The sequence below is a fragment of the Mustelus asterias genome, chromosome 31, assembly GCF_964213995.1.
Source record: "Mustelus asterias chromosome 31, sMusAst1.hap1.1, whole genome shotgun sequence".
Classification (NCBI taxonomy): Eukaryota; Metazoa; Chordata; class Chondrichthyes; order Carcharhiniformes; family Triakidae; genus Mustelus; species Mustelus asterias.
The window spans coordinates 2,877,465-2,899,815 of NC_135831.1; the positions used below are offsets into that span (position 1 = coordinate 2,877,465).

The 22,351-nt window shown below is 51.2% G+C and overlaps 1 protein-coding gene across 1 annotated transcript; it reads right to left on the bottom strand.

Annotated features, from left to right (window-relative positions):
* Positions 1 to 1,726: 1,726 nt before the first annotated feature.
* On the bottom strand, positions 1,727 to 22,308 carry LOC144481705 (uncharacterized). Its single transcript, XM_078200847.1, has 5 exons — positions 22,241 to 22,308; positions 13,423 to 13,489; positions 12,062 to 12,204; positions 10,618 to 10,731; positions 1,727 to 4,557 (listed from the first exon to the last, which is right to left on the bottom strand). Exons 1-5 carry the CDS (start codon positions 22,293 to 22,295, stop codon positions 3,827 to 3,829), a joined length of 1,110 nt encoding a protein of 369 aa, XP_078056973.1. The 5' UTR covers positions 22,296 to 22,308; the 3' UTR covers positions 1,727 to 3,826.
* Positions 22,309 to 22,351: the final 43 nt, after the last annotated feature.

The following is a 22,351-nucleotide window of genomic DNA, read 5'->3' on the forward strand; positions in this document are numbered from 1 at the left end:
CACCGACCACAATCCCACCCAGGCCATTGCCCCTTAACCCCATGCATTTACCCTAGCGAGTCCCTAGCTATTATTCTTTGTTCTTTGGGTAGGGGGGCTTCGAGTTCAGTCGGGCAGCATGGTCGGTGCAGGCTTGGAGGGCCGAAGGGCCTGTTCCTGTGCTGTAATTTTATTTGTTCTTTGTCCCTCTGACACTAAGGGGCAATCTACCATGGCCAATCCACCCAACCCGCACATCTTCTGGAGGAACGTGGCAACACTGGTGGCAAGTTCTTGGGTCTCGCCTTACCCTGCGCACGTGCAGACTCCAGGAGGTGCTGTCAATTTCGCTGGGGTAACAACGGCCAACGCTGATTGTTTTGCCATCATCAAATCCGGGTCCCTTGTCGCTCAGAGCAATAACATTCAGGCGGGTGGGATTTCCACGGAATTGCACATTTGGACCTGCTGTTCTTCCCGGAAAACCTCAACGGGGACGAAGTAGAAAGGGTCGAGAGCTTCAAGTTTTTAGGTGTCCAGATCACCAACAACCTGTCCTGGTCCCTCCCATGCCGACACTATAGTTAAGAAAGCCCACAAATGCCTCTACTTTCTCAGGAGGCTAAGGAAATTTGGCATGTCAGCTACGACTCTCACCAACTTTTACAGATGCACCATAGAAAGCATTCTTTCTGGTTGTATCACAGCTTGGTCTGGCTCCTGCTCTGCCCAAGACTGCAAGAAATTACAAAAGGTTGTGAATGTAGCCCAATCCATCACGCAAACCAGCCTCCCATCCATTGACTCTGTCTACACTTCCCGCTGCCTCGGGAAAAGCAGCCAGCATAATTAACGACCCCACGCACCCCTTCTTCCGTCGGGAAAAAGATACAAGTCTGAGGACACGTACCAATCGACTCAAGAACATCTTCCCTGCTGCTGTCAGACTTTTGAATGGACCTACCTCGCAGTAAGCTGATCTTTCTCTACACGCTAGCTGTGACTGTAACACTATATTCTGCATGCTCTCCTTATCTATGAACGGTATGCTTTGTCTGTATAGCGCGCAAGAAACAATATTTTTCACTGTATCCCAATACATGTGGGCGGCACGGTGGCACAGTGGTTAGCACTGCTGCTTCACAGCTCCAGGGACCTGGGTTCGATTCCCGGCTTGGGTCACTGTCTGTGTGGAGTTTGCACATTCTCCTCGTGTCTGCGTGGGTTTCCTCCGGGTGCTCCGGTTTCCTCCCACAGTCCAAAGATGTGCGGGTTAGGTTGATTGGCTGTGCTAAAATTGGCCCTTAGTGTCCTGAGATGTGTAGGTTAGAGGGATTAGCGGGTAAAATATGTAGAGATATGGGGGTAGGGCCTGGGTGGGATTGTGGTCCGTGCAGACTCGATGGGCCGAATGGGCTCTTCCTGCACTGTCGGGTTTCTATGATTCTATGATGTGACAATAATAAATCAAATCAAATCCTTCTCCTCTATGTACTCTATGAACAGTAAGCTTTGCCTGTACAGCGTGCAAGAAACAATACTTTTCACTGTATCCCAGTACATGTGACAATAATAAATCAAATCCTTCTCCCCTATGTACTCTATGAACGGTATGCTTTGTCTGTATAGCGCGCAAGAAACAATACTTTTCACTGTATCCCAATACATGTGACAAAAATAAATCAAATCAAATCAAGTATGCCTTGTACGTAGTGTGAGGAGAAAAATAACAACAAACTAAGGAGTTGCATCGGCAGGACTATTTATTGTTTCACACACGGAAACACAAACACATTGGTACCTTTTGCTCTTCACGTTAAGCACCCGCCCTTCCCCCCGCAACTGTTCCCCTCTTTTGTCCCTCCAACCCTGCCCTTGTGCACCGATCACCAACCAAGGTGGTGTGCAAAATGGCTTCCGCCAAGGAGTCAGCCTTCATAGTTACCTGAGTGCATTCTGGGATGGTCTAACCTTCATAGTAACCTGAGTGCATTCTGGGATGGTCTAACCTTCATAGTAACCTGAGTGCATTCTGGGATGGTCTAACCTTCATAGTAACCTGAGTGCATTCTGGGATGGTCTAACCTTCATAGTAACCTGAGTGCATTCTGGGATGGTCTAACCTTCATAGTTACCTGAGTGCATTCTGGGATGGTCTAACCTTCATAGTAACCTGAGTGCATTCTGGGATGATCTAACCTTCACAGTAACCTGAGTGCATTCTGGGATGGTCTAACCTTCATAGTTACCTGAGTGCATTCTGGGATGGTCTAACCTTCATAGTTACCTGAGTGCATTCTGGGATGGTCTAACCTTCATAGTTACCTGAGTGCATTCTGGGATGGTCTAACCTTCATAGTTACCTGAGTGCATTCTGGGATGTCTAACCTTCATAGTTACCTGAGTGCATTCTGGGATGGTCTAATCTTTCCCGCGCGCGGTTTCTCCCTCGGAGAGATAATTCCCACTCCGCCTTTTCTTCCCCGGCAAGGTGTGGAAGGGCACCGAACGCGCACGCACCGTGTACGGCTAAACTCACACCCGCCTCTCTGTTGGACATTAGAACGACTTCCCTTTTCAGCATTCTCCAAGTTCACAGTTTCCACGGTACCATAGAATCACAGAATTCCGACAGTGCGGAATGAGGCCATTCGGCCCATCGAGTCTGCACCAACCACAATCCCATCCAGACCCTATCCCCATAACCCCAGGCATTTACCTTAGCTAGTCACCCTGACACTAAGCGGCAATTTAACATGGCCAATCCACCTAACCTGCACATCTTTGACACTAAGGGGCAATTTAGCATGGCTAATCCACTTAATCTGCGCACCTTTGGACACTAAGGGGCAATTCAGCATGGCCAATCCACCTAACTTGCACATCTTGGGACACTAAGGGGCAATTTGGCATGGCCAATCCACCTAACTTGCACATCTTGGGACACTAAGGGGCAATTTGGCATGGCCAATCCACCTAACTTGCACATCTTGGGACACTAAGGGGCAATTTGGCATGGCCAATCCACCCAACCCGCACATCTTTGGACACTAAGGGGCAATTTAGCACGGCCAATCCACCCAACCCGCACATCTTTGGACACTAAGGGGCAATTTAGTATGGCTAATCCACTTAATTTGTGCACCTTTGGACACCAGGGGGCAATTTAGCATGGCCAATCCACCTAACCTGCACATCTTGGGACACTAAGGAGCAATTTAGCATGGCCAATCCACCTAACCTGCGCATCTTTCGGACTGTGGGAGGGAACCGGAGCCCCCGGAGGAAACCCACGCAGGCACGGGGGAGAACGTGCAAACTCCACACAGACAGTGACCCGAGGCCGGAATTGAACCCGGGTCCCTGGCGCTGTGAGGCAGCAGTGCTGACCAATGTGCCGTCACCCTTTCCCCAAAGGGAAAAAATAAATCTAAAATGGCACCCGACGGGGAAACGGAAACTGAGAACATTTTCAAAGCGGAAATAAACACGCGCTGTGGGAATTTCACGTTGTGCATCCTGAGGTAATCCATTGCCTCACACGCTTCTGTTCACTAGCAAACGACTGGGGAACCAAACGGCCTTGGGAGTGGCGGGGTGGGGAAAGGCTCGCAAACGAACTGCCTACACATCTGCTGGTTTCAACCGCATAGAACAAAAAAGTCAACACGCAACTACCTCCACCATCAAACCATGTCGCCAAACAGAACTGCTCCTCCTTTTCAAAGTCATAGAGTGGTCTGGCCAGCTCAAAACAACCGCTAAAATAACAGGCTATTATTGTACAAACTCCACCGACTGCTGAGACTTTAAACTGCGCCAAAACCACTGGTCTTTGGCTCTCCCCTTACACGCCTGCTCTATCTACCTTCGAGGGCGTCTCGACGTTGCGAGTCGTCACAGATGACCGACGGTTCCTGAGCGTGGCGGGTGCCAAAGGAGTGGCGGCGGGCACCCGGCTCTCCGTGGCATCCGGCTGCCTGCTGGAGGCGGGGAGGGGCATCGCCTCCTGCTGGACCCCCTTGTCGGAGGTCTGGCAGGCCACCGAGATTCGCGCGGGGGCGCCGGGCAGCAGGGCAGCGCTGACGCCGTGGAGGAGCTCCACCAGGACTGACATCTGGCCGGACAGCCTGGCCAGCCTCTTGCCTAACCTCCGGGAGAAACCGTCGAACCCTCCGCCCAGGGTTTCCTGCAGCTGCATCAGGTCCCGGTGCAGCGCGTGGAACCCCTCCTGCTGCAGCTCCAGGAATCTGGAGGCCAGGACCTCCTCGGCCACCTCCCCCGCTGACCGCTGGCACCCAAACGCCAAGGCGCCCCCGCCTGGGCCCACCTCCCCCCCGCCCTCCCTGGGAAGACTCCTGGAAGCACTTTGGACGGGGCTATCCCGGACATTCTCCTCCTCCTCCTCCTCCTTTGGCGGGTAGTCTCGCACAGCCGTTGGAGTGGCCCAAGGATCGGAGTTGCCAGCTGCCATATCCTGGCTACTGCCCCCGCGAGAAGGCTCCATGGACCCGCTCCCTCTGGTGGTGTCTGACCTGGATGTGACGATGAAGGGGGGGCTGGGCCGGTTGCTGAACTCTGAGGATGAGAACCATTGAGATATTACAATATCAGATATGAATCTTTGACTGCCCCCCCCCACTCGCTTTCCCCACCTCCCCCCCCCCCCCCCCCCCCCAGCTCCCCCTCCTCCAGTGCTGCCCTACACATTTAACCAACTACCTTAGTCCAAAGATGTGCGGGTTAGGTTGATTGACTATTCTAAATTGCCCCTTAGTGTCCTGAGATGCGTAGGTTAGAGGGATTAGTGGGTAAATATGTAGGGATATGGGGATAGGGCCTGGGTGGGATTGTGGTCGGTGCAGACTCGATGGGCCGAAGGGCCTCTTTCTGCACTGTAGGATTCTATGATTCACGCCTCGGCAACGAGGGGGATGGAAGGGCGGGGAAATCTAAACTGATTTTTGCTGCCCTGATGGCTTTTGACAACTTTCCAGTTGACTCAATTTTCAATATCTAGCATTTTATTCGATTCTTGTTAGCCTCATTCGCCCGTCCAACTCAACCCCTTTTCCAATAAGTCCCCATAATTAAAACGGGGGCAGTTTTACCACGCATCATGACAAGATCAGGCGCAGGATTTCCCTGTCCTGTCCCGCCCGCCCGCCGCCACGGGAATTGTAGCGGACGGGGACACGGATAGGTCTGTTGACCTCGGACGGGAATTTCCGGTCTTGGGGCGAAGAAGGCTAGAAATTCCCACCTCCGCCAACCCCGCCCCCCCCTCACAGGAGATAGTCATGACCAGCCTATTAACTTATGACCAAGGACACCAGAGTACGGGAACAGGCCCTTCAGGCTGTCAAGCCTGCGCCGACACATGACGCCTTTCTAAACTAAATTTAAGACCTCTGGCCTCTACACGGTCTGTAGCCCACCCCCGCTATGATGGCACGGTGGGTTAACACTGCTGCCTCACAGCGCCAGGGCGCCCCGGGGTCCCAATCCCGGCTTGGGGGTCACTGTCTGTGCGGAGTCTGCGCGTTCTTCCCCCCCCCCCCCCCCCCCCCCCGTGTCTGCGTGGGTTTCCTCCGGGTGCTCCGGTTTCCTCCCACAGTGCTGGTCATAGGTGCATTGGTGTAATAACTCCACGGAGGCGCGAAAGTCCCGTCACCAAGTTACTTTATTTGCACCATACATCTGTAGACAGCCAGCTCTCCAGTTCCTCCCTGCTGAATGCAGGCTGGGAGTCTGACACACCTGCTTTAAATAGGGGGCATGAGGCTCCCTGATTTAACCATCAATTAGGACAGTTCATACTCTGGCAAGCCGACCCCATTAGTCTGGCTGGAGTCATCACAATTGGCCGTGCTAAGTTCTCCCTTAGTGTTACCCGAACAGGCGCCCCCGGAGTGTGGCGACTGGGGGATTTTTCACAGTAACTTCATTGCGGTGTTAATGTAAGCCAACCTGTGACTAATAAATGAACTTTACTTTGACGACCCTTTGCGGAAAGAAAGTCCTATTTAACTTTATGCTCTGCACCAAGCTTCCTAAGTTTTTAAACTTGTCTGACCTGGTGCTCAAATCTTTTGCCACTTGGAACAATTTACCCACTCAGCATGTCTCCTTAAGGTGTCTTTCCCCTACCCCCCCGCACCCCACCCCTCCCCAAACAGGACGAACCCACCTTCCTGAAGTATTCCCCAAGGGACAGGAGGAGAAGCCCAGGATTAAAAGTCACCAGTCCAACCCCCTTGAGTTGAGAATGTTTTAAAAGTTTATTCATTATTGTCACATTAACGCTGCAATGAAGTTACTGTAAAACTCCCCTGGGCGCCTGTTCGGGTAACGCTGAGGGAGAATTTATCACGGCCAATCCACCCTAACCAGCACGGTCTTTCGGACTGTGGGAGGGAACCGGGGCACCCGGAGGAAACCCACGCAGACACGGAGGAGAACGTGCAGACTCCGCGCAGACGGTGACCCGAGCCGGGAATCGAACCCGGGTCCCCCTGGCGCTGTGAGGCAGCGGCGCTAACCCACCGTGCGACCGCCCTGTGCCAACTTCAAGGGTCTCAACTGACTCAGCATTCGGCCTCTAAGCCCATGGGTGAAAAGAGTCCGAAATTCCTACTGGGTGCCAACTTCTGATCACCAGCTGGCGACTCTGGCAGAGACCGTGAATGTGTGGACCCCCCAGTGAGAGGGAGAGTCAGGGTCCACCGTGCTCTCACAGTCAAACAACGCATCGAAACCCGCTATCAAAGCTGTACACGTGAGTAATGGCCATTTAGCCGCAACAGGGGAGACGGTGCCTGGTACTCACGGAACTGCTGAACAATCTGAAACTCTCTCTCTCTCCCCTGAGTTGCATGTCCTGGACGGATGGATTGAAGATGTCAAAACTAAGGTTAATGGAACTTCTGCTGGGTAAGAGTATTCAGGGATGCGGACCAGAGTCGGGTAAAGACTTCAGATACAAAGAATAAAGAACAGTACAGCATCGGACCAGGCAGTTCGGCCCTCCAAGGCTGCGCCGATCACGTTGTCCTAACCAGACCAACCGCTTGTATCCCTCCATTCCCCATCTGTTCATATACCTGTCAAGAAAAGTCTTAAATGTCGCTAATGTGTCGGCCTCAATCACCTCACTTGGCAGTGCAGTCCAGACCCCCACCACCCTCTGTGTAAAACAACTCCCCCCCCCCCCCGCACATCTCCACTAAACCTTTCCCCCCCCCCCTTACCTTGACTTTGTGCCTCTTTGTATTTGTTTATTTATTTATTTATTTATCATTTATTGGTCACAAGCAGATTGCATTAACACTGCAATGAAGTTACTACGAAAATCCCCGAGTCGCCACGCTCCTGTTCGGGTAACACTGAGGGAGAATTTAGCACGGGCCAATGCACCCTAACTGGCACATCTTCGGACTGTGGGAGGAAACCGGAGCACCCGGAGGAAACCCACGCAGACACGGGGGGAGAACGTGCAGACTCCGCACAGACAGTGGCCCCAAGCCGGGAATCGAACCCGGGTCCCTGGCGCCGTGGAGGCAGCAGTGCTAACCACCGTGTCACCCATGTCATTTTTGCCCTGGGAAAAAACTTTCAACTCTTCATCCTATCCATACCCCCCATAATTTTATAAACTTCTATCAGGTCGCCCCCTCAGCCTCCGTCGTTCCAGGGAGAACAATCCCAGTTTATCCATCTCTCCCCATAGCTAATACTCTCCAATTACATAAGAAATAGGAGCAGGAGTAGGCCATCTAGCCCCTCGAGCCTGCCCCGCCATTCAATAAGATCATGGCTGATCTGACGTGGATCAGTACCACTTACCCGCCTGATCCCCATAACCCTTAATTCCCTTACCGCTCAGGAATCCATCCATCCGCGCTTTAAACATATTCAGCGAGGTAGCCTCCACCACCTCAGTGGGCAGAGAATTCCAGAGATTCACCACCCTCTGGGAGAAGAAGTTCCTCCTCAACTCTGTCTTAAACCGACCCCCCTTTATTTTGAGGCTGTGTCCTCTAGTTTTAACTTCCTTACTAAGTGGAAAGAATCTCTCCGCCTCCACCCTATCCAGCCCCCGCATTATCTTATAAGTCTCCATAAGATCCCCCCTCATCCTTCTAAACTCCAACGAGTACAATTCCAGGCAACATTCTGGTAAACCTCACTCCAAAGCCTCCACGTCCTCCTGGTGGTGTGGCGAACAGAATTGGACCCAGTATTCCAAGCGATACAGATCAACCACAATCTAATTGAATAGTACAAATAGCTCGATGGGCTGAGTGGCCAACTCTCGCTCCGAGGAGCCAGTAACTTCAATAAAGTGGTGGCAGCTTGGGTGCATGGAGACTGGGGAGGGAGAGACAGGTACACAACATCAATGTATGAGCAGTCTGAATAAGAACATAAGAACATAAGAAATAGGAGCAGGAGTAGGCCATCTAGCCCCTCGAGCCTGCCCCGCCATTCAATAAGATCATGGCTGATCTGACGTGGATCAGTTCCACTTACCCGCCTGATCCCCATAACCCTTAATTCCCTTACCGATCAGGAATCCATCCATCCGTGCTTTAAACATATTCAGCGAGGTAGCCTCCACCACCTCAGCGGGCAGAGAATTCCAGAGATTCACCACCCTCTGGGAGAAGAAGTTCCTCCTCAACTCTGTCTTAAACCGACCCCCCTTTATTTTGAGGCTGTGTCCTCTAGTTTTAACTTCCTTACTAAGTGGAAAGAATCTCTCCGCCTCCACCCTATCCAGCCCCCGCATTATCTTATAAGTCTCCATAAGATCCCCCCTCATCCTTCTAAACTCCAACGAGTACAAACCCAATCTCCTCAGCCTCTCCTCATAATCCAAACCCCTCATCTCCGGTATCAACCTGGTGAACCTTCTCTGCACTCCCTCCAATGCCAATATATCCTTCCTCATATAAGGGGACCAATACTGCACACAGTATTCCAGCTGCGGCCTCACCAATGCCCTGTACTATTTGGACAGGTAATCAATTCCTCTACTTTCTCAGGAGACGAAGGAAATTCAGCACCTTTGCTATAACTCCCACCAACTTTTACAGATGCACCATAGAAAGCATTCTTTCTGGTTGTATCACAGCTTGGTATGGGCTCCTGCTCTGCCCAAGGCCGCAAGAAACTACAAAGAGTCGTGAATGTAGCCCAATCCATCACGCAAACCCAGCCTCCCATCCATTGACTCTGTCCACACTTCCCGCTGCCTCGGGAAAAGCAGCCAGCATAATCAAGGACCCCACGCACCCCGGACATTCTCTCTTCCACCTTCTTCCATCGGGAAAAAGATACAAAAGTCTGAGGTCACGTACCAACCGACTCAAGAACAGCTTCTTCCCTGCTGCTGTCAGACGTTGGAATGGTCCTACCTTATATTAAGCTGATCTTTCTCTACATCCTAACGGTGACTGCAACACTGCATTCTGCACTCTCTCGTTTCCTTCTCTATGAACGGTATGCTTTGTCTGTAGAGCGCGCAAGAAACAATACTTTTCACTGTATCCCAATACATGGCAAATGGAGTTTAATGCGGAGAAGTGTGAGGTGATTCACTTTGGAAGAAGTAACAGGAATACAGAGTACTGGGCTAATGGTAAGATATTTGGTAGTGTGGATGAGCAGAGGGATCTGGGTGTCCATGTGCATAGATCCCTGAAAGTTGGCACCCAGGTTGATAGGGTTGTTAAGAAGGCGTACGGTGTGTTTGCTTTTATTGGTAGAGGGATTGAGTTTCGGAGCCAGGAGGTCATGCTGCAACTGTACAAAACTCTGGTGCGGCCGCATTTGGAGTATTGCGTACAGTTCTGGTCGCCGCATTATAGGAAAGATGTGGAAGTGTTGGAAAGGGTGCAGAGGAGATTTACCAGGATGTTGCCTGGTATGGTGGGAAGGTCTTATGAGGAAAGGCTGAGTGACTTGAGGCTGTTTTCGTTAGAGAGAAGAAGGTTAAGAGGTGACTTAATAGAGGCATACAAGATGATCAGAGGATTAGATAGGGTGGATAGTGAGAGCCTTTTTCCTCGGATGGTGTTGGCTAGCACAAGGGGACATAGCTTTAAATTGAGGGGTGAGAGATATAGGACAGATGTCAGAAGTAGTTTCTTTACTCAGAGAGTAGTAAGGGCGTGGAATGCCCTGCCTGCAACAGTAGTGGACTCGTCAACATTAAGGGCATTTAAAGGGTCATTGGATAAACATATGGATGATATTGGAATAGTGTAGATTAGATGGGCTTTAGATTGGTTTCACAGGTCGGCGCAACATCGAGGGCCGAAGGGCCTGTACTGCGCTGTAATGTTCTGTGTTCTGTGTGACAATAATAAATCAAATCAAATCCTTCTCCCCTGTGTACTCTATGAACGGTATGCTCTGTCTGTATAGCGCGCAAGAAACAATACTTTTCACTGTATCCCAATACATGTGACAATAATAAACCGAATCGAAATTGAACATCCACGCACGGACACCGCACGGTGTTTGACCACGCACACACTGCCTTGACAATCCTCACCAAACATTTAGACGTGCTGCAAAGGTTATCTGCGTCAGACAGCAATGCGACCGGCCACATCGCTCAGGTGCGCTTACCTAATGCGGTTTCCTCATCATCGTCGATGAACTTGGTGTAGTCCTGAACGATTTTCTTTGGCTGGCCTTTCCGTTTGTGCTTTCGTCCCTCCCGGTTTTCTTCGTTTATCTCATCTGATGACGAGAGGGTTATGAGAAAAAGAATTACTGTCCAGAAATCTCTCTGATAGTTAACGCCGACAATTATCCGTATTTTGTTTCAAAGTTTATTTATTGGTATCACAAGTAAGGCTTACATTAACATCGCAATGAAGTTACTGTGAAAATCCCCCCAGTCGCCCACACTCCGGCGCCTGTTCGGGTAACACCGAGGGAGAATTTAACACGGCCAATGCACCCTAACCAGTATGTCTTTGGACACTAAGGGGCAATTTCGCATGGCCAATCCTCCTAACCTACACATCTTTGGACACTAAGGGCAATTTAGAATGGCCAATCCACCTAACCTGCACATCTTTGGACACTAAGGGCAATTTAGCATGGCCAATCCACCTAACCTGCACATCTTTGGACACTAAGGGCAATTTCGCATGGCCAATCCACCTAACCTACACATCTTTGGACACTAAGGGCAATTTAGCATGGCCAATCCACCTAACCTGCACATCTTTGGACACTAAGGGGCAATTTAGCATGGCCAATCCATCTAACCTGCACATCTTTGGACACTAAGGGACAATTTAGCATGGCCAATTCACCTAACCTGCACATGTTTGGACACTAAGGGACAATTTAGCATGGCCAATCCACCCAACCTGCACATCTTTGGACACTAAGGGGCAATTTAGCATGGCCAATCCCCCTAACGTGCACATCTTTGGACACTAAGGGGCAATTTAGCATGGCCAGTCCATCTAACCCCGCACATCTTTGGACACTAAGGGGCAATTTAGCATGGCCAATCCACTTAATCTACACATCTTTGGACATAAGGGGCAATTTAGCATGGCCAATCCACCTAACCTACTCATCTTTCAGACTGTGGGAGGGAACCGGAGCACCCGGAGGAAACCCACGCAGAAACGAGGAGAACGTGCAGACTCCACACAGACAGTGACCCCAAGCTGGAATCGAACCCGGGTCCCTGGCGCTGTGAGGCAGCAGTGCTAACCGCTGCGCCATTCGGCCCATCGAGCCTGAACTGACAAAATCCCACCCAGGCCCTTTCCCCTGCTAATCCCCCTGACATGAAGGGTCAATTTAGCAATGGCCAATGCACCCTAACCCGCACATCTTTCAGAGTGTGGGAGGAAACCGGAGCACCCGGAGGGAACCCTCGCAGACATGAGGAGAACGTGCAGACTCCGCACAGACAGTGACCCTGAGCCGGGAATCGAACCCGGGTCCCTGGCGCCGTGAGGCAGCAGCGCTAACCCCACCGTGCCGCCACCGTGCCGCCCTCCACACAATCAATTAGAGGCGCGGGATTTTACTCGTTGCTTACTTGCATTGGTGAGAGTTTTGCTTTTCCGAGACAGTTTGTTGAGCCTTTTCTCCTTTGACTTGCTCTTGATTTTCCTCACGCCCTGTGTCTCCGGATCCTCGCCGCCTCTGGCGACCGGAGGCTCTGTCGACACGGTGTTCTCGCTGCGTGGGGAGGGACATTTCACTTTTGAGCGCAGGTTAAAAAAAAAATCAAGCACGGATGCCACCGGCGTCTCAGCAAGACGAAGGACACGTCATTGACCTGGTTAAAGTTCCCGGGCGGAATGTTCCCATCCCGCCCGCCACGTAGCGAAACGGGACACGGATTGGCGAAGGTCCTCTGACCTCGGGCGGGGCTCATCGGGGGCGAACGCGGTGGGAAAATCCCGCCCCCCCCCGGGGTCCCGTTGGGGAGCAACTTGTCACCCGAGTAATTAATACTCGGAAAGGTGTTACGGGTTTTTAAAAAATTCATCCGTGGGACATGGGGCGTCGCCGGCTGGGTCCAGCATTTATTGCCCATCCCTCGTTGCCCCTTGAGAAGGTGGTGGGGGAGCCGCCATCTTGAACCCGCTGCAGGCCACGTGCTGTGGGTTGACCCACAATGCCGCTAGGGAGGGAATTCCAGGATTTTGACCCCAGCCACTGCGAAGGAACGGCCGATATATTTCCAAGTCGGGATGGTGAGTGGCTCGGAGGGGAACTTGCAGGTGGGGGTGTTCCCCATGTGTCTGCTGCCCTTGTCCTTCTAGCTGGAAGTAGTCGTGGGTGATGCACTATCAATCGAGCGAAGACTAGTTTGTATGCAAGAACAAATAGGCTTTTATTAGCAAAAGACTTGGAGCACACCCATGCCGATGAAGTGGTCCAGAGACTGAGGCAGTGGGGTGGGGAGCTGTCACCTTTAAACCTGGACCAGGGGGGGAGGAGTCCCAGGCGGGGCCGGCAGGGGCATGTCCAGGCATGTCACACACACACACACACACACACAGGCAATGAGCTAACAGTGGTTTACCACAGTGGTTTTGGAAGGTGCTGTCTAAGGATCTTTGGTGAGTTGCTGCAGTGCATCTTGTAGATGGTACACGCGGCTGCTCCTGAGCGTCGGTGGTGGAGGGAGTGGATGTTTGTGGATGGGGTGCCAATCAAGCTGCTTTGTCCCGGATGGTGTCGAGCTTCTCGAGTGTTGTTGGGAGCCGCATCCATCCGGGCGAGTGGGGAGTATTCCATCACACTCCTGACTTGTGTCCTTGTCGATGGTGGACAGGCCTTGGGGGGGGAGTCAGGAGGTGAGTTACTCGCCGCAGGATTCCCAGCCTCTGACCAGCTCTTATAGCCACGGTACGGTGGTAGCGAACAAATTTCTGTCCGGACACTAACCTGACAAGCGACGGCTCACTGCTCTCCTGTAAGCTCTTCACTTTGTGTCGCAACTTCTTACTGTTTTCTGTGAGCAATGAAATAAAAGACCGCTTCATTATTCCAAGACCTTTAATTTTAAAAGGGCAACAAACAGGAAGCTGAGCGGCGAATAACTCCATTCGTAACATCGTTGAATTTTTACTGGAACTGCTTTTTGAGGCAAAGTTGTTTTGCAAACCGGTGGAATTCCCTCCCACAGAAAGCTGTCGGGGGCCAGTTGGTTAGGAAGAGGGAGCCGGACGCGGCCCACGCGACTGGGCTTGTACCCACTGGGATTGAGAAGAATGGGGTGGGCGGGGTGGGGGATCTCATAGAAACAATCCTGATGGGACCGGACAGGGGAGATGCGGGAAGGATGTTGGGAAAGTCCAGAACTAGGGGGTCACAGTCTAAGGGTAAAGGGGTAAGCCATTCAGGACTAAGATGAGGAAGAATTTCTTCACTCAGAGAGTTGTGAACCCGTGGGATTCTCCACCACAGAAAGCTGTTGGGAGCCAGTCTGTTAGATACGTTCAAGAGGGAGCTGGACGTGGCCCTTGCGGCTAAAGGGATCAAGGGGGTGTGGAGGGAAAGTGGGATTGGGATACTGAAAGCGCATGACCAGCCATGTTCAGCCATTGAGTGGAGGTTCAGGCTTGAAGGGACGAATGGCCTACAGGCACACCTATTTTCTATGTTTCTTGACAATCTCGGATGTGACCCCTTGCTGGGGTGTGATGAGGGGATCTCCCTCGACACTCTCACCAAAACAAAATCCCCTGCGAAGGGGGCAGGACCGGCGGGGCAGTGGGTTAGCGCTGCTGCCTCACAGCGCCGGGGACTGGGGGGTTCGATTCCCGGCTCGGGTCACTGTCTGTGTGGAGTCTGCACGTTCTCCCCCCGTGTCTGCGTGGGTTTCCTACGGTTTCCTCCCACAGTCCGAAAGACGTGCTGGTTAGGGTGCATTGGCCGTGCTGAATTCTCCCTCAGTGTTACCCGGACAGGCGCCTGAGTGTGGCGACTCAGGGAATTTCACAGTAACTTCATGTGGGCGGCACGGTGACACAGTGGTTAGCACCGCTGCCTCACAGCACCAGAGACCCGGGTTCGATTCCCGGCTTGGGTCACTGTCTGCGCGGAGTCTGCACGTTCTCCCCGTGTCTGCCTGGGTTTCCTCCGGGTGCTCCGGTTTCCTCCCACAGTCCGAAAGATGTGCGGGTTAGGTGGATTAGTCATGATAAAGTGTCCCTTAGTGTAAGGGGGACTGGCTAGGGTAAGTGCATGGGGTTATGGGGATAGGGCCTGGGTGGGATTGTGGTCGGTGCAGACTCAACGGGCCGAGTGGCCTCTTTCTGCACTGTATAATTCTATTCTGTAATTCATTGCGGTGTTAGTGTAAGAATACTCATGACACTAATAAACTTAAGCGAGCTACAATGAAGCCAGTGAGTCCTGATGAAGGTGCAGCGCTCCGAAAGCTTGTGCTACCAAATAAAACTGTTGGACTTTAACCTGGTGGTTGTGAGTCTACGTCCAGTGAGCCTGAGCAGTTCAAGCTGCAGCTTTATTTCCAGGGATCGAAAGGGTGAGGAGAGAGTTCAGAGTGGTGACCTTGAGACGACCGAGCTCCAGGGACAGCAGGGCCACAGGGTATTAGCTGTGAGGAGAGATTGAATAAACTGGGATTGTTCTCCCTGGAAAGATGGAGGCTGAGGGGGGGAGGGTGGGCAATAAGCTCTCGACAAAGGGCCGAGAGCTTCGGGTTTCTAGCTGTCCAGATCATCAACAACCTGTCCTGGTCCCCCCCATGCCGACGCTATAGTTAAGAAAGCCCCACCAACACCTCTACTTTCTCAGAAGACGAAGGAAATTTGGCATGTCAGCTACGACTCTCACCAACTTTTACAGATGCACCATAGAAAGCATTCTTTCTGGGTGTATCACAGCTTGGTCTGGGCTCCTGATCTGCCCAAGACCACAAGGAACTACAAAAGGTCGTGAATGTAGCCCAATCCATCACGCAAACCAGCCTCCCATCCATTGACTCTGTCTACACTTCCCGCTGCCTCGGGGAAAAGCAGCCGGCATAATCAAGGACCCCACGCACCCCGGACATTCTCTCTTCCACCTTCTTCCGTCGGGAAAAAGACACAAAGGTCTGAGGTCACGGACCAACCAACTCAAGAACAGCTTCTTCCCTGCTGCCGTCAGACTTTTGAATGGACCTACCTCGCATTAAGTTGATCTTTCTCTACACCCTAGCTGTGACTGTAACACTACATTCTGCACACTCTCCTTTCCTTCTCTATGAACGGTATGCTTTGTCTGTATAGCGTGCAAGAAACAATACTTTTCACTGTATCCCAATACATGTGACAATAATAAATCAAATCAAATCCTTCTCCCCTACGTACTCTATGAGCGGTATGCTTTGTCTGTATAGCACGCAAGAAACAATACTTTTCACTGTATCCCAATACATGTGACAATAATAAATCAAATCCTTCTCCCCTACGTACTCTATGAGCGGTATGCTTTGTCTGTATAGTGCGCAAGAAACAATACTTTTCACTGTATCCCGATACATGTGACAATAATAAATCAAATCCTTCTCCCCTATGTACTCTATGAACGGTATGCTTTGTCTGTATAGCGCGCAAGAAACAATACTTTTCACTGAATCCCAATACATGTGACAATAACAAATCAAATCAAGGATTTCCCCAAAGATCCCAGGACACAATGTTCTGAGAATCAGGCAGGATCTAGAATGGGAAGCCCACTCATGCTCTCTGCACCGGTTCCCCCTTTACCAAGGCCCGAAAATGGCCACGATTGGGACCGCGCCTGAAACGGGCACGACGGCCATTTAAATGCATTTAAACTGACTTAATGGGCTGCACGCCCAACCTCACCGGCACTTTCCCCCTTTACCACCGCGTTCGACCATCCTGAATCGGCGCGAAACAGACATGCTCTACATAAGACCGATTCGGGCACTCCATCAGTGAGGGTTAGTGAGGAGGTAAGTGCCGAGCTCTCTGCTTGAGATCGATGGCGGGGGGGGGGCGGTGGGAAGGTGGGTCCACTGCCACTCTGCCTGGCGACTCGGGGGATTTTCACAGTAACTTCATTGCAGTGTTAACGTAAGCCTTACTTGTGACTAATAAACAAACTTTTACTTTAACTGAGGGAGAATTTAGCACGGCCAATGCACCCTAACCCGCACGTCTTTCAGAGTGTGGGAGGAAACCGGGAGCTCCCGGAGGAAACCCACGCAGATACGGGGGAGAAGACGGGCAGGATCCGCACAGACAGTGACCCGAGGCCAGGAAATCGAACCCGGGTCCCCGGCTCTGTGAGGCAGCAGTGCTAACCCGCTGTGCCGCCTCTGATCTGCTTGCTGCCCTAGAGCTTTTCAGGGCCCTTACACTTTAACTCTTGCACTGAGGTTGCTTGCTTGTATGTCATCTGAGTCCGTGAGCATCCTCTGCAGGCTTGATGCCTTACTGCACACACGCTAAGATGCTGCCTTTCCTGACACAGCATTTTACCCTGGCCAGGCCTTGCGACTCACTGCAACTTAGCTCCCCATTCGGTCCAATAACTCTGCCTTTAGCCCACCGTCATTTGTTCTGGCATTTCCCTTGGCCAGTCAGCTGTGCACAGAATACCACCACCACCACTCCCCACCAACCCACCCCCAGCCCACATTTATTTTTTTATTCATTCGTGGGACATGGGCGCCGCTGGCTGTGCCAACATTTATTGCCCATCCCTAGTTGCCCCTTGGAGGGCAGTTGAGAGTCAACCCCATTGGCTGTGGCTCCGGAGTCACATGTAGGCCAGACCGGGGTAAGGGCGGCAGATTTCCTTCCCTCAAGGGAACCAGATGGGTTTTTCTGACAATGGGTCATCAGTAGATTCTTAATCCCAGATATTTTTTATTGAATTCAAATTCCACCTTCTGCCGTGGCGGGGATTCGAACCCGGGTCCCCCAGAACATTAGCTGGGTTTCTGGATTAACAGTCTAACGATAATACCACGAGGTCATCGCCTCCTCTTAATATTAAATTGAATATTTAAGAGTCTCCACAGCATACTACCGTCACTTTCAGAGAATTTCTTTCTGCACAATCTGAATGCATCGTTCTCCCATACGGATAAATGTGAGGTGATTCATTTTGGTAGGACTAATTTAAATGTGGATTACAGGGTCAAAGGTAGGGTTCTGAAGACTGTGGAGGAACAGAGAGATCTTGGGGTCCATATCCACAGATCTCTAAAGGTTGCCACTCAAGTGGATAGAGCTGTGAAGAAGGCCAAAAGTGTGTTAGCTTTTATTAACAGGGGCTTGGAGTTTAAGAGCCGTGGGGTTATGCTGCAACTGTACAGGACCTTGGTGAGACCACATTTGGAATATTGTGTGCAGTTCTGGTCACCTCACTATAAGAAGGATGTGGAAGCGCTGGAAAGAGTGCAGAGGAGATTTACCAGGATGCTGCCTGGTTTGGAGGGTAGGTCTTATGAGGAAAGGTTGAGGGAGCTCGGGCTGTTCTCTCTGGAGCGGAGGAGGCTGAGGGGAGACTTAATAGAGGTTTATAAAATGATGAAGGGGATAGAAAGAGTGAACGTTCAAAGACTATTTCCTCGGGTGGATGGAGCTATCACAAGGGGGCATAACTATAGGGTTCGTGGTGGGAGATACAGGAAGGATATCAGAGGTAGGTTCTTTACGCAGAGAGTGGTTGGGGTGTGGAATGGACTGCCTGCAGTGATAGTGGAGTCAGACACTTTAGGAACATCTAAGCGGTTATTGGATGGGAACATGGAGCACACCAGGATGATAAGGAGTGGGAATAGCTTGATCTTGGTTTCAGATAAAGCTCGGCACAACATCGTGGGCCGAAGGGCCTGTTCTGTGCTGTACTGTTCTATGTTCTATATACACCCTGCTTCAATATATATCCAGAGAGCTTGAGTGCAAACTGGCAAATGACAATCAAAATGTAAGATGCAACGAGTGTGGCTGGGCCAGTTAAAACTAGTCAGCCTGCGAGCACAGATGGGTTCTGAGCGTCAGCTGAATGTGCAAACAGAACCTGTGGGCAGCACTTAGAATCATCATAGAATCTACAGCACGGAGACAGGCCCTTCGGCCCAAACTGGTCCATGCTGACCAAGAAGCCCATCTAAGCTAAACCCCATTTGCCTGCATTTGGCCCATATCCCTCTAACGTTTAAAGTTTATTTATTCAAGTAAGGCTTACATTAACGTTGCAATGAAGTTACTGTGAAAATCCCCCCCAGTCGCCACATTCCGGCACCTGTTCGGGTTAACACTGAGGGATAATTAAAGATTATTTATTAGTGTCACAAGTCGGCTTGCATTAACACTGCAATGAAGTTACTGTGAAAATCCCCCCCAGTCGCCACATTCCGGCGCCTGTTCACCCAACACTGAGGGAGAATTTAGCACGGCCGGTGCACCCTAACCGGCACGGTCTTTCGGACTGTGGGAGGAAACCGGAGCACCCGGAGGAAACCCACGCAGGCACTGGGGAGAATGTGCACGGTGACCCAAGCTGGGAATCGAACCCAGTGGAGTCACAGGTGGACAGAGTGGTGAAGAAGGCATTCGGCATGCTTGGTTTCATCGGTCAGAACATTGAATACAGGAGTTGGGACGTCTTGTTGAAGTTGTACAAGACATTGGTAAGGCCACACTTGGAATACTGTGTGCAGTTCTGGTCACCCTATTATAGAAAGGATATTATTAAACTAGAAAGAGTGCAGAAAAGATTTACTCGGATGCTACCGGGGACTTGATGGACTGAGTTATAAGGAGAGGCTGGACAGACTGGGACTTTTTTCTCTGGAGCGTAGGAGGCTGAGGGGTGATCTTATAGAGGTCTATAAAATAATGAGGGGCACAGATCAGCTAGATAGTCAATATCTTTTCCCAAAGGTAGGGGAGTCTAAAACTAGAGGGCACAGGTTTAAGGTGAGAGGGGAGAGATACAAAAGTGTCCAGAGGGGCACTTTTTTCACACAGAGGGTGGTGAGTGTCTGGAACAAGCTGCCAGAGGTAGTAGTAGAGGCGGGTACAATTTTATCTTTTAAAAAGCATTTAGACAGTTACATGGGTAAGATGGGTATAGAGGGATATGGGCCAAATGCAGGCAATTGGGATTAGTTTAGGGGTTTTAAAAAAAAGGGCGGCATGGACAAGTTGGGCCGAAGGGCCTGTTTCCATGCTGTAAACCTCTATGATTCTGTGTCTGTGAGGCAGCAGTGCTAACCGCTGCGAAACCTTTCATATCCATGTATCTGTCCGAATGCCTTTTAAATGTTGTCGATGTCCCTGTCTCAACCAGTTCCTCCGACAGCTCATTCCATATACGTACCACCCTCTGTGTAAACATGTTGCTCCTCAGGTTCCCATTAATTCTTTCCCCTCTTAACCTAAACCAATGAATGCCCTCTAGCTCTCGATTCCCCAACCCTGGGAAAAAGACTGACTGTATTCACCCTATCCATGACTCTCATGATCTTAATGTGGAGGTGCCGGCGTTGGACTGGGGTGGGGCACAGTAAGAGGCCTCACCACGCCAGGTTAAAAGTCCAACGGGTCTATCTGGAATCACGAGCTTTCGGAGCGCTGCTCCTTCAGCTGACTCACCTGATGAAGGAGCGGCGCTCCGAAAGCTCGTGATTCCAAATAAACCCGTCGGGACTTTAACCTGGTGTTGTGGCTCTTCTACTCGTGATCTTAGACACCCCCTATAAGATCAGCCCTCAGTCTCCTGCGCTCCAAAGAAAAAAGTCCGAGCCTGGGCCCTTGGCGCTGTGAGGCAGCAGTTGCTAACCACTGTGCGGGGCGGCACGGGAGCACAGTGATTCCCGGCTTGGGTCACTGTCTGTGTGGACCTTCGCCCCGTCTCTGCATGGGTTTCCTCCGGGTGCTCCGGTTTCCTCCCACAGTCCGTCAGGAAAAAGACACAAAAGTCTGAGGACACGGACCAACCGACTCAAGAGCAGCTTCTTCCCTGCTGCTGTCAAGACTTTTGAACGGGCCTACCTCGCATTCAGCTGATCTATGAGTGGCATGCCTTATGAGGATAGGCTGAGGGAGCTCGGTCTTTTCTCCTTGGAGAGACGTAGGATGAGAGGAGGCCTAATAGAAGTGTATAAGATGTTGAGAGGCATAGATCGGGTGGACTCTCAGAGGTTTTTTCCCAGGGTGGAAATGGCTGCTACGAGAGGACACAGGTTTAAGGTGCTGGGGGGTAGGTACAGGGGAAATGTTGGGGGTAAGTTTTTCACAGTAAGGAGTCTCACAACACCAGGTTAAAGTCCAACAGGTTTATCTGGTAGCAAATACCATAAGCTTTCGGAGCACAGCTACCAAATAAACCTGTTGGACTTTAACCTGGTGTTGTGAGACTTCTTACTGTGCCCACCCCAGTCCAACGCCGGCATCTCCACATCGTAAGTTTTTCACACAGAGTGTGGTGGGCGAGTGGAATCGGCTGCCGTCAGTGGTGGTGGAGGCGAACTCAATAGGGTCTTTTAAGAGACTCCTGGATGAGTACATGGGACTTAATAGGGTGGAGGGTTATAGGTCGGCCTAAAAGGTAGGGATATGTTCGGCACAACTTGTGGGGCCGAAGGGCCTGTTTTGTGCTGTAGTTTTTCTATGTTTCTATACACCCTAGCTATGACTGTAACACTACATTCTGCACTCTCATAGAAACCCTACAGTGCAGAAGGAGGCCATTCGGCCCATCGAGTCTGCACCGACCACAATCCCACCCAGGCCCTACCCCCACATATTTTACCCGCTAATGTACGCATCTCAGGACTCTAAGGGGCAATTTTTAACCAGGCCAATCAACCTAACCCGCACATCTTTGGACTGTGGGAGGAAACCGGAGCACCCGGAGGAAACCACGCAGACACGAGGAGAATGTGCAAACTCCACACAGACAGTGACCCGAGCCGGGAATCGAACCCGGGACCCTGGAGCTGTGAAGCAGCAGTGCCAACCACTGTGCTACCGTGCCGCCCAACCACTGTGCTACCGTGCCGCCCAAACCACTGTGCTACCGTGCCGCCCAACCACTGTGCTACCGTGCCGCCCAAACCACTGTGCTACCGTGCCGTCCTCTCTCCTTTCCTTCTCTCTTGTGTTCTCTATGAACGGTCTGCTTTGCCTGCATAGCGCGCAAGAAACAATACTTTTCACTGTATCCCAGTACATGTGACAACAATAAATCAAATCAAATCTCTATCAGATCTCCCCTCAGCCTCTGCAATTCCTTGAACACATGATGGTACACATGGCGGCCACTGTGCGTCGGCAATGGAGGGAGTGAATGTTTAAACTGACGGATGGGATGCCAATTTACGATCAAGATATAATCCGGAATTAATCCGGATAAATCGTAATTTTATCCTGAGTTAAGAGGTTTTAAAATATTCCGTGCCGGTAGATCGGAAAGAAATAGACCCGCTTTTAAGTGGAGCCTTTCGCACTACCCTCGTATCGTCCCCAGAGCTGGTCACTGATAATTAAATGCTTCTGAAGCGTGACGATCACAAGTTACTGGAGCCAGCTGGCTCCCAGCGAAGACCGACAAACAGCAATGAAGTTAAATAATCTGGATTGTCTTTTTTGGTGGTTTTTATGGGACAACCAGAAGCCGGGGTAGCACCACGACTGTTCGCACACACAGTACCAGTGGATCCTTTAGGTCCATCTGGCGGGACAGGGGCCTGCGAGTAATGACTTGCCTGAAAGGCAGCCCCTGCAGCGTTGCAGTGAACTGTCTGTCAGTCCCGGATTCATCTGCTCAAGTCTCTGGAGTGAAACTCGAACCCTCCCCCGCCCATGCCCCCCCACCC